We start from the raw sequence: 12,429 nt of genomic DNA, 5'->3' as shown, positions 1-12,429 counted from the left end.
TCGATGATGTTGTTGTGAACTGCGATGGTGTGTATAATAAACCAGCACGTGAAAGATTGTTCATATTTTAAGGTTTCGCAAAATTTTTACAATTTTATTACTACATCAAATTAATTGTATTCCTACTAGGTGTTCGCGGAGAAATGAAATTTTAGCTTTGTAAACTAAACAGAAGTCTTGCCTCACTCTCCTGTAAAAATTAATAAAATGTTCATTTTTTAGGATATTAAACACTCTTACTTTTTCATTAAATATGTTTGATTGGTCTAAAAGATTATTATGATGAATAAAAATTGTATATATGGAAAACATCAATTTTCTTAAAAAAGGTAAGTTTACACTTATATATATTTTTTAGAGTAGAATGCAAATAAAGTTTTACTTTAAAGAATTCAACAAAAAAAACATAGCACATTTATTTTTCAGATAAATATTTTGTCTTTTGGTTCAATTTTAAATAGGATTCATTGATAAAAAAATTAATTAGAGCTCCTTACAATCAAATTAACTTAATACTGTTGAGGTGGGTTGAATTATGAGTGACGCTATACAATACTTATGCCGAAATATCGCATAAAATTATAATTCTCTTTAAATATAAAAATTGTCAAAAAGAGGACAGCACATTTTTCATTGTCTATGGAGAACCATCGGTTATTTCATTGGAGAAAAATACAATGACTTTGTTCAGGGAGTCAAACAGTTTGACTTTTCCGATTCAGGTTCGATTCGGGTTCAAGGAGTTTTTCGGAATACGATTTAGTTTCGGTTTCGGTTTCAAGCATTATGAAAGTTCTGGTTCAGCTCCGGTTCGACCATTGTTATTCCAAAACCGGTTCATAAAGTTCCGGTTCGAATACAATATAAGTTGCATTGAATCTAAAAATGGGGGTCAATAAGTCATTTAATCTAAGTTATGTGACATATTCAACATTTTATTTAATCAGTATTTATATTTTTTCATTAAATTTCTAACTTGGCATACCTTAACTCGGTACACGTTGTGATGTCACGTTGGAGTAAACCGCTTTTTTTACAGGTTAGGGTTCGGTTAAAGTTCAGGTTCTTTTAAAATATTCGGCTCAGTTCCGCTTCAGATTCTTAAAATCTTACAATAAACGGTTTAGGTTTGTTTACGGTTTGGAAAAATTGGCCCAAAAACGGTTCAGAAAGTTCCGCTTCTGGTTGGACTTCCTGCTTTGGTCTCCCTATTATATAAAAAAATTGTTTGAACATGCATAACTTTAGATGCATATTTGTAAAATTTGAATAAACTATAGGTAACATGATAAAAAATATTTATAAGTGTTTGCATATTACCAAAAACTTCACTTTTCTAATTTTGAAAACAAACTTTCTGTTGAACAGGGTATCAATGGATCACTGCATTTCTGCGATGAAACTTGAAACATCTATTAAATCCTTTGTAAGAATTCATAGTTTAATACGTTCAATTGTGGAAATAAAAATAGAATAATTTATATATACCAAATTGTAATTATTCTCACTGGTTGTATCTTGGACTTATATTATATGTTTTATCTCTTTGTTTTTTTAGATTCTTGTTGCTTTATTCCTCGGATGATCAAGATACTACACCTTTTTGTAAGTTTCATCTTTATTAGAGATCGACCGATATCACTTTTTTGAACTAATATGTATAATCGTTTTTTTACAATTTTGTCAATCAGCACTCGCGAAGCGATTTGCACATGCATTGGCAAGCGGGCGAATGCATAATCCCAACCCTGCTTAACTTAAATTGCAAAATAGTTCAACAACAGCACGCTTTTTTTTAATTTTTTTTTAAATAGTCGTTAAAATTGACATTTTTCTATGCCAACAATATGAAAACATAGCAGTAGGTTAAAAAATATATTTCAACTAGTCCAGAGAACATTTCCACAAATTGAAATTAAATATATATTCAATTGATATATATTTAAATGTTGATAGAGTATAAAATCATGTAGCTTTTATTTATAATTGTTTTTATCACAGGACAAGACCCACTGAGACACATCATTCAACATGAACATGCTAAGGCTGGAGTCCTATCTTTCCCCATTTTTGGTCAGCTATTTGTCAAAATACATCAAAGACATTGAGCCACAGAACTTCAATCTGTCTCTCTGGGGTGGTGATGCAATTCTTCACAATGTCAGATTTAAGCTCAACGCGCTAGACAATGAACTGTTTGGTGCTCCCTTCAGTTTTGTCAGCTGCCAAGCACAAGAGCTGCGGCTCCATGTGCCATGGAGTAAACTAGCTTCTGAGCCAGTGGTAATCACCTTAAACACGGTCGAATGTGTGCTGAAGCTGGAATGCAGCAAGCCACACAAGAAACAGAAAAAAGAAGAACCCAAAGCTGAAACACAACCTCAACCTTCCTATGTTGACAACTTAATGAACAAAATTAAGAATAATGTCAACATTGTTGTCAACAATCTCATTTTGAAATATATTGAAGATGATATAGTATTGTCTGTTAATGTGCAAACCGCAGACTACCATGGTGCTGACGAAAATTGGAGTTCTGCGTTTATAGACATGAATGAAAAGAGCAGTGTTTTACGTCATGTGTTCAACCTGAAAGATCTCACCGTGTGTTTGGACAAAAGAGGAACTAGTGGCCGGATTGAATCCTATGAGGATCCCTTAGTGTTCCGCACCCACATTGTGCTCAGAAAACATGCAAGCTATCCTTTGCCCACATCAAGAACACCTTTTGCAACCAAGTACAATATAATGATGGAGCGGTACGAACTCACAATTGGTGAAAAACAGTTGCCTTCTTTTGTTCGCCTACTCCAGTTATGTCTCCATATTTACTATGGAACAATACTAATCACTCGAACAGAAGGTTCAACAGAGGTTGAAGATGAGAGTAATAATGAATCTGGACAAGGATGGGCGTCATGGGCATGGTCGTATGTACCTTCAATCGCTGCACAAGATGACTTGGACAACCCCATTGTCAAAAATCCAATAATTGCATTTGGGCTTTACATAAAAAATGTAATCATCAAATTTAAACCTGCAAAGTCTACAATTTCGGGTAACATGCGAAGGCAAGTGCACCTGGAAAACCCCACTTTATTTCAGATTAATGTTCAAGGGTTCAGTCTGGAACTTGTTGCAAAAGGTTTGGAGTTTTTTTCTTGTGACACTGTTATTTGCAGTGGGTCAGCAGTGTGCAGCCCTGTGCTACCACTTACACCTGGAATGGGATCTGATGATGAACGTAATATTTTACTTGGCTTTTCCAAAGGCTCTATGATTGGATTTGCAGCCAACTCTCTATTTGACTTTCGCTCTCCCGAAAACAATGATTCACATTTTGAATATGTGTTAACAAAGGATTCCTATTTCAGTAGACCTTCAATATCAGCTGAAGAGAAGTCCTTTGTTGCCCTATATCTTTACATTGCATCAGATGGCAGAAATGCTGATTTGGCAGAAGAACAAGAATTCAATGATATTCTGCATCAGGTATCGCTAACTGACATTAGCGAATGGAATGCAGTAAGGGAGCGTTCATGGAAGAAGTTTATTATAGGTGGTGAGCAGTCCAAGCTGCTTATTGGAAGCCATTTCGTTTCTTCCCTTGATATCTTGAAGCACTGGGCAACGAATCACACTTTTAAAAGTTACCCATTGGTGCAGAAGTGCCACATCAACCGACCTGACACACTAAATGAAATAAAAATATTACATTTTATTCCAACTCGACATGCAGTAGTCAGTGTTATGAATGTCACCCTAATATTTCCGGCTTTACATCTGCAGACCACTATGAAGCCGAAAACTTATAACAGAATTGACTACTGGGCCACCGGAACTGCCACTCAATCACACTTGCACAATGAGGCAACAAATGCAAAACTACCTTGTCTTATAGTAAAATTTAATAATGCCAATTTTACCATGAAACAACCAATGTATGCCCGACATCTTGCAGCTTATCTGTCTCTCTTCCATTCCCCACCACCAAAACTTATGCAAACTTGTAATACATGCTATGCTATCGAAATTAATGCACTTGAGATTTGTTTGGGTTCCATTGTTGCTCAGCCATTGGAGGAAGTGAATTTTAACTCTCTTTCCAGCACCATTTGCAAAACCTCCCAGGTTGTAGTAGAATCTTATGTTTTACAAGGAAATGAATATTGGAAAGAAAGACTGTCCATGCTGAACAAACAGACCAAATTTAAATTGCAAAAGTTGACCATCAATGCCACTCCAGGGCAGTTACAAATCATTTTACACATTACCGACTCCTGGAGTCAACTTATACAATCCAATAAAGAAGGGAATGAAGTTATGGATGTCTGTTGTTTGGATAACATTTTTACTGCTACAGAAAACAACATATTGTCTGCACAGTTTGGCCATGTTATTGTTGAATGTAACCAGAGCTTTGCTAGCACGTCTGTTTTAAGTTCTCTAAAATCTGTGCATGTTTTCTGGCAAATTCACGGTTCTTCAAAAGTTGCACTTGTTAAAGGCACAAGTCCAGCTATAGGACAATTAGGATCTATTGACGAAGCGGAAGACAAATGTCACGAAGTATCAAACTGGTTCACTGTGTATCTTCAAATTCCTGAAAGTAGCCAACAAAATGGCTGTATTCTTATCCACTCACATTGTCTAATTGTTACTCTTGACAATTTAGTTTGGGATATTCTGGCCGACTTGCCATCACTTTCTCCAAAGCAACTTCTGCCTGTTTTTATGTCCCCATACTTGACTGATGTAAATGTCAATGCTGAAACTTCCTTGTTGACAAGCAGTAGTAAGTTTAGATATGTGGTTCAGCTTCATTGCGAAGGAATTAAAGTCCATATACCTTGCATACAAAGCACAGTCAAACTAGTGCAAACTTCACAGCATGGCCTTCACATCTGTTTACCAAAAACAACTTTGTTTACATCTGGACAGAAGAGAGTGCGAATCACACCCGAACTAATAACCAATGGCATGGCTGTTAACACATACACAGAATTTGGTACTTTTAATGTAGCAATGGAAAAGGCAGAGTTGTTTACGGTACTTCAAAGAAAGCATGGTGAAACACTTCATCATATCGCTAATGCATATTCTGCTACTTGCAGGCTTGTAGTTTCACCACCCAAAACAGAACATGCCAGCTCAAGTATTGCAATTCATCTTGATGTAGAACCAATAGAAATCAAGATTTCAAAGCCTCAAATTGAACTTTTAGTTGAAATTGCCCACAAGGTTTTTCAAACTCTAGTATCCATTCAGTCCAACTGCATGTTGCCTTTCATTTTTCAAAACCAGGTCAACCCTGAAGTTGATGTTTCAAATCAATCTGACACCCAAGGAAATACCCAATTGAAAGATGACTCCAAGTCTAACTTGAGTGCTTTAGTTGTAAAGAACAACCCCACTCAAGTAAAGTGCACTGTTTGGCTGCAGTGCACTTTGTCTCGTTTTTCATTTTCAATTTACAATGTGAACAAGGGCAAAACTACTTTAACTGTGGAGGACGTAAGTTTGTCTTTGGATTACACAAATATTTATCTTAAACTTATGTCATGTTGCTCCAATTCTGAAATTTTGCATTTCCACAAGGTATCTGGTGAGTGGCAAGATGCCCATGCTTTAGGGGTCTCCCTTACTCAAATGTATTCGAAATATCCCATGTTTGTCCACAACTATCCCATCAAAGAATCTAATGCTTCAAAAGAGCAGAGTGAAACACCTAAGCACAGAAAGTTTTTAGAAGTAACCTACACCAAAGCCTTAACCACTGATTATCAGCGACATTTAAATGATGATGAAAGTGTTGACCTGCCTAATTCAGCGAAAGGTGAACCGCTACCAACGAACCTAAAAAACTGTGTTAGTGAAATTATTTTCTCAGTACAAGCATTTGACTTTCTTGTTGAACCTGGAATCATATATGAACTGCTTCCAGTATTTTCTCCTTTTATAAAAATCTTCGCAGAAAGTGGAGTGAGCAAATCAGCAACACAGTCTCCTAAATCTATTGATTTTCCTGTTCTATACTTTAAACTCGAAGGTGTGAGGCTGTTTTTTCCCTGCTTAGACAATGCTTCAAATGCTGGCTGTGACAACATGCTACTTCTGTTTTTAAATAAACTTGAAGTGAATCCATATCCACTTAATGCACTACCAAGACTGGTCCTTGCTCCATCAATATACCATAAAGCAAACATGGCAGGGCTGCTCCATACTATCGGGAGTCCACTTGAAGACAAGCAGTTGGAAATAACTTTGCAAGATTTAAGTGTGGGCACTGCTAAAAAAATTGACATCTATTCTCATATGACGAAACCTATACCCCATGATAACCCAGCTCTATTGTGGAATTTAACAGGCAAAAGTGATGTTGTCGATGAACCTGTATTTCATCCCATTGTACAGGATTTTGATTTCCAAACAACAGTTGCACCATCCATATGGTATCAAAACAAATTGAAGAAATGGATAATTGTTTGTGGACCTTCGTTTGAAGCAAGTTTCTCCAGTGATGTAACGCTTCATTTTACGAAAATTCAACTTGAAGTTCTGCAATCTCTTACTGAAAACTGGATGCAGGACTGCACCAGTAGTTTATCAAAAAGCAAGGAAGTTTATAAGACACCAAAGTTGTCTCATAATGATAGTGGTTTAAGTATGGCTGAATCTTCAGTGACCAGGGAAAAACCAGTGGTTTCAGTTTCAACCAGCTTGATTGGGGACGGATTAATAGCAGCACATAATATAAAGATTGTGGTATACAAATATGTTCCTGGAAGCAACGATCGAGAGGTAAAGCCACTTTTTTGCATTCTCTTTTGTGAACCTTCAGTAGTTATCCATATTTCAAGGACTCAACAACGTCTTGAAGTACAATTGCATGACTTGTCAATATACTTGGCTAATGATGAAACAATTAAAGCAAGTTTAGTGCATGAGAAATCCTGTTTTTCTAGAAATGTTTTTCAAACTTTACCTGGTGACTCAGACAGAAGAACTGGTGTTCCCTCTTCATTTGCTACTGTGACTTTACAACATTTTTTGTCAAACAAAGCCATCATAAAAGCTATGGTTGGCCGCCCAGTTAAAGTAAACCTAAGTGAAAACCTTGCAAATGTTCTGCATAATATCACAGATGACTTTATTCCGAAGACAGAAGTCCACCAAACCTATGTTTCAACAGGCAATGGGCCATCAACTTTAAAGCTGTTTTCCAGTATCTCACTGGAAACTAACCAAGTTGTAGCAGAAGTAAATTGTGCTTTAAACTCACTGCGCTGCTCTTTAGATGGTCTTACAGTTAATGCTCACTGCTCATTGAACAATATTAATGCTCATGGTGAGGTACAAAATTTGGCAATACAAATGCAGTTAAGCAAAAAGAGTGACTTTACTCCATTGGTTTATCCAGTTACGCTGATTGCAAGTTGCCATCTTCAGAAATTGTCAAATGATTTTCATCTACTATACAAAACAGATTTTCACATTACCAAATTAAAAACTTCTGTTAGTAAAAGTGTAATTGAAGCTGTGTTAAGCATATACCAAGACTTGTTAAAATGGTCCGGCATGGTTGCCCAGAAAAATAAATCCACACATTTCCAAGTTACTTCGTCTTCCAGTTCGTTTGCTCAAGATGTTTCTGTTTCCAACAGTGACGAGCTTCGCACAGGCAGCTACACTTACATAGTGTCAAATAAACAAGAACCAACATCAAACCAAATTGTCTTTTCAGATAATGAAGAGAAAAGCTACATGTCTTGGTGTTACAGCAAACCAAATGCCATTAGACATGTGCACATCACTCCAGTGCCTTTTACCAGCTCTCACTTAGGTAATACACTCCTGTGTGGCCTGGAATATTTTGATCATGCAACCCAGTCGTATGTCCAAATTAAAAAGTTTGAATTGTCAGAATCGGATGAAGTTGAATTTAATCTGTTTGATGACTTTACTCCATTCCACAAAGTAATCAGCTCTTCAAAGTGGAGGGTTGCAATTGAAAACACAGATTCCTGCAAGATATCCATCATGACTCTGGCTGCTGCAATGCAAGTAGAAAGTATATTTAACACAAGATTTGTACCAAACTTTACAGTGCAGTTTAACCTTGATGGATTAGATGCAGCATACATTGATTCTGGTTTGGAATGCATTTGGTTTCAAGTCAATGATATCAATGCTGCCATTCGCATTTGGAATCATGGACAAGATGTACTCGGGGTGATAGATTCTACTCTTTCCCTTTCAATTAATGTGGTTGACATCAGCAATCTGACTTGCTTGCCAGTATTTCCTCTGCAATTTTACAGCATGCATGCTAAAAAAGACACAGAGTCCATTGACATGACATGTACTAGCAAAAGCAATGTAGTGGAAATCCGTGTTAGCCAAAAGATTATTCATACACTATCCTATCTACTGTCAAATCTTACCGAAGATGTGCCAAACCAGGGCACAACCTGCTTAGAGGTGAAAAACAACACCGTAAAAGCTATCCTGTTTGGTCAAGCACTGACTGATGAATGTTTAAGTTTGGATCCAGGTGAAACTGTGCCCTACACTTGGAGGTCGCATAAAGTTGATACCAAACTGCATGTATCACTCGAAGGTGTTCCTGATTGGATTTGGTCAGATTCATTTTCTGCAATTGGCGAAGAAGTGTTGCTGTGCACTGTAGACCAGGTTAATGGACTAGTAATTGAGAAAAAGTTTTCTGGACCAACAAAGAACTTTCTTGTGTTTAATGGGCAGACAAGGGTTACTAATCAGTTGCCATTAAATATACAATGCCAGATAATGTTCTTGGATGACTCAAGAGAAGAGTATGCCTTGCAATCAAATGAATCGTTTGATTTTCTTTGGGAACTAGCAAGTGTGTCAACCGTTTCTTTTAAGGTGCTTGGCACCAATTATGACCCGAAAAAACTGTCTATCTCTAATTTGGTAAAAACAAATGGCAATACAGTTTCAATTAAATTTCCGAATGAGGTAAAAGATACTATCTACTGTCAGGCTTGTTATTATCGAGATGGACTAACAAGTAGGATTACATTAGTGCCACATTTTTGTGTAAGGTCACATTTACCAAAACCATCCTATCTTCACGTTGAAACTCGTAGTAAAGGTGAGTCCTACATTGTAAACATTCTTGGAAGAGGGACAGAACTGCCTCTCTTGCAGTTATCTCCCTACATAACACACCACCTTACCATTCAAGTCAATCAAAATCAGTCCCCTTTCGATTCAAAAATTCCAATTCACGGTTCGCTGGTGTATTCAATGGACGAGACTCACGACTTATCCCAACCAATCCGCAAATTGGAAAACAATTTTCCATACAATGACAGGTCCTACAATGATTCTTCATCTGATGTATGGTCTGCCGGTGATGGTAACATCCATGCAAATTTGTCACTTTTCAACAATTCCCTGTTGGTGGAAATAACACCTTGGTGCCTTATTGCAAATGAAACAAGTGAAGTGCTTTGTCTAATTTCTGCCGGAAATGCCATCACCATCATTCAGCCTGGTAACATTGAGGTGCCCCATCATTTCAATAGTTCTTTTCGGTTGCAGGTTAGCAACAGCTGCTGTAGTGAAAAGTTGTACCTGATTGGCAATTCCATTTCAGATCATCCTGCCAGAATGAAAAGTTTGAAGCATGGTGAAATTCTTCCTAACAGCATTCACAATGTCCTAATAAGGAAGCAGAAAACTATACTAGATTTAACCCTGAGTTCTTGTGTACGGCATGGCATACTTATTTTAACAATTTCTCCTACTTGGTGGTTTTTAAACAACACTGAAACAGTTTCTCATCTCAGAGTAAAGGGTTGTGTAAATCAAAACGAAGAATTAATTTGCGACTTGGGATCAGCCTTGGAAGTCAACAATAAGTCCCCAATACCACTATTAGCGTGGCAGATTGAAAGCCAACAAACATTAATTGCTCAAGAAGTTCTGGAAGAAGCAGGTGAAAACGTTGTATCATCAGCAGATGAATCATCATCTTCTTTTATTTGTGTAGAAAATGCAGGCAATAGTTCCAGTTTGTCATCCTACTTTACTGACCGCTCCGTGTATTGCTATGTAAATGAATCCTCTGCAGCTGTTTCTGTCAAAGACAGCTTTGTGAAACGTATAGTAAATTTTCAAGGAAGCAGTGACGATGCTCAAGTAACAAAGTTTCTTTTTACACAGCACTCAGAAGATGACCATTTGTATCTGGTTCTCAGTGATATTACCTGCTATCGGTACAAGATTCATAATGATACAGTATGTCATTTGTGTTTTCGAGAAGTGACTGACGAAGTGACTTCCTCTGCAATACACAGTATATCTCCAGGCCAATATGTTGCTTTTGAAAGCTATATGGATGCTGAGAGCTTTCCTAGGTGTAGAAGGGTTAACAAATCCATAAAACTCCAGTTTGCACTTGAAGGAGAGAACAACTGGGTTGACTTTTTAGTATCAGACTTCAATTATACTGACAAATTTGTAATACCTGGTCTGGGATTTAAGCATGTTACAGTATCAAAACAAGCCAGCTGCATTTCCATAAAAATACATGAAGATGAAGAAAAGCATCCTGTTTCCGAAGTAGACCAAATGGACCGCATGTCTTTAAACCTAAGCCTTGATTTGAAAGAAGTCAAATTGGTAATGGTGGATGATGCAAGTAATGCATCACTTCCCACAGATGTGGTGCACATCTGCCTCTCTGAACTTGCATTTTCTGCTTTAAGTGACCCTTTATCGAAATCATGGTATGTTGTTCTTTCGTTATCTGAATTTCAACTTGACAACAAACTGTTTCTTGCTCCTGATTTTCCTGTATTTCTGTGGTCCTGTCCGACTTATTCCACAAACAATCTCAACAAAGCATTGCTATTTAATGTAACTTTAACAGAGTGCTTTCTGCTTGACTCAGTTGATATAGCATTAGGTGCAATACAGCTTAAGTTAGAAGGCTCATTTGCTGGAACCTTGTCACTTCTTCTGCAGTCGTACTTGGAATCAGTTCAAAGTTTTATGCCTCAGTTACCACATGATGAAAATCTCATTTCACCTTCTCTCAAAAGTGAAATTTTTACTGTAACCCATCCGATTCGGTTTTCCTCCCTGACAGTTCACCCTTTTGTTGTGCTCCTTAGTCTCAGAGCTGACGTAAAAGTGTATGTGTCAGTTGACAGAGGGGCCATATCATTTTCGAAGTTTGTTTGCTGTGATGTCGATACCACTGTAAACGAACTTGTCCAAGAGTTGTCAAGGCACTATTTTGCTGATGCTGTGTTTGGAGCTGGCTGGGTTTTAGGTTCACTGGACATTCTTGGAAATCCTGCTACTACACTGAGAAGTTTTGCACAGGGTGTGACAGATCTTATAGTCATGCCATACCAAGGGCTTTCGAGAGGCCCCACAGCTTTCATTGGTGGTTTTGCTCATGGAGTGTCTTCTCTGCTGAAGCATTTCTCATCAGGAACTTTAAGATCAATAACCAACATTGCAAGTGGAATTTCTAGAAATCTAGAACCTGCCAATCAGTCACTGCAACACAGTGCAGTCACTGCAAGTTTTAAACATAGCCTCAAAAATGAATCTGAAGAGAAAGAAAAACAGGGATATACCAAGGTAGTTGGAAAAGCACTTGTCAAAGTTGTGACCAAACCAATTGGAGGTGCAGCGGGCCTTTTGTCAAAGGTTGGAGAAAGTATTCTTCTCAAGGCTGGTCTTGAGGTACACAAGACTGTTCGGTATAAAACAAAAGAAAAGCCTTTGAAGGAATTTTTAAATTCTGCAAGCAAGTACTACCACAAGATTATTTGCAAAGAACAAGGCAAGAGAAATCTCCCTGTATTGGCCACATTGGATGTCCAAATGTTCAGTTCAGTTGGTGTAGACTTCAAAGCTGAACTGTTTTTGACCAGTGAAAATCTATACATTTTACGTTCTGATGATGACAGGCTGGAAAACACGTTTCCAGTTAAAGACATTGAACTTTTCACTGAAGCTGATGACCAGGAAGTAATGGCCGGTGTTTTGACAATACAGCATGTTTTGTCAGTGTCAACAGAAAAAGTTTCTGTTTACAAGGAGAAAGTTGCTGAGTATCTGGGTGTAGAGGATCACTTGAAGAAAGATTCAGCTCAACAGACGAAGGACATTGTTAAATATACTGCAAGTGCTATTCTATTGACAGAAGCGGCACTCTTTTGTGCTATTTTTGATAAAGTGAAACCTAAAAGCAACAGGTTTCTTTGGTAGCAAAGAATCTTGTTTTTAAATGCATTATAAACCAGTACTTTGAAGTCAAATGATGATTATTTATTGTAAACTGGTGGTACTCAAAAGTGTATTTCAGGTTTGTTGTTAAGGCACTAAGTAATAACCGGAATACTTTTAGCCACTTGTCTAACA

At 37.4% G+C, this 12,429-nt stretch overlaps 1 protein-coding gene across 1 annotated transcript; it reads left to right on the top strand.

The window, feature by feature from the left end:
* The first annotated feature begins 220 nt into the window (after window positions 1-220).
* LOC146147101 (intermembrane lipid transfer protein VPS13B-like) lies at window positions 221-12,277 on the top strand. The gene is made up of 4 exons (XM_083388503.1): window positions 221-329; window positions 1,369-1,426; window positions 1,559-1,605; window positions 2,002-12,277. Exon 4 carries the CDS (start codon window positions 2,032-2,034, stop codon window positions 12,274-12,276), a length of 10,245 nt encoding a protein of 3,414 aa, XP_083244629.1. The 5' UTR covers window positions 221-329; window positions 1,369-1,426; window positions 1,559-1,605; window positions 2,002-2,031; the 3' UTR covers window position 12,277.
* The last annotated feature ends 152 nt before the right edge of the window (window positions 12,278-12,429 follow it).

Source organism: Ascidiella aspersa, chromosome 4, assembly GCF_963924565.1.
Source record: "Ascidiella aspersa chromosome 4, kaAscAspe10.2, whole genome shotgun sequence".
Lineage (NCBI taxonomy): Eukaryota > Metazoa > Chordata > Ascidiacea > Phlebobranchia > Ascidiidae > Ascidiella > Ascidiella aspersa.
The sequence above is the reverse complement of the archived record's forward strand: the minus strand, read 5'-3'. Positions and strand labels throughout refer to the sequence as shown.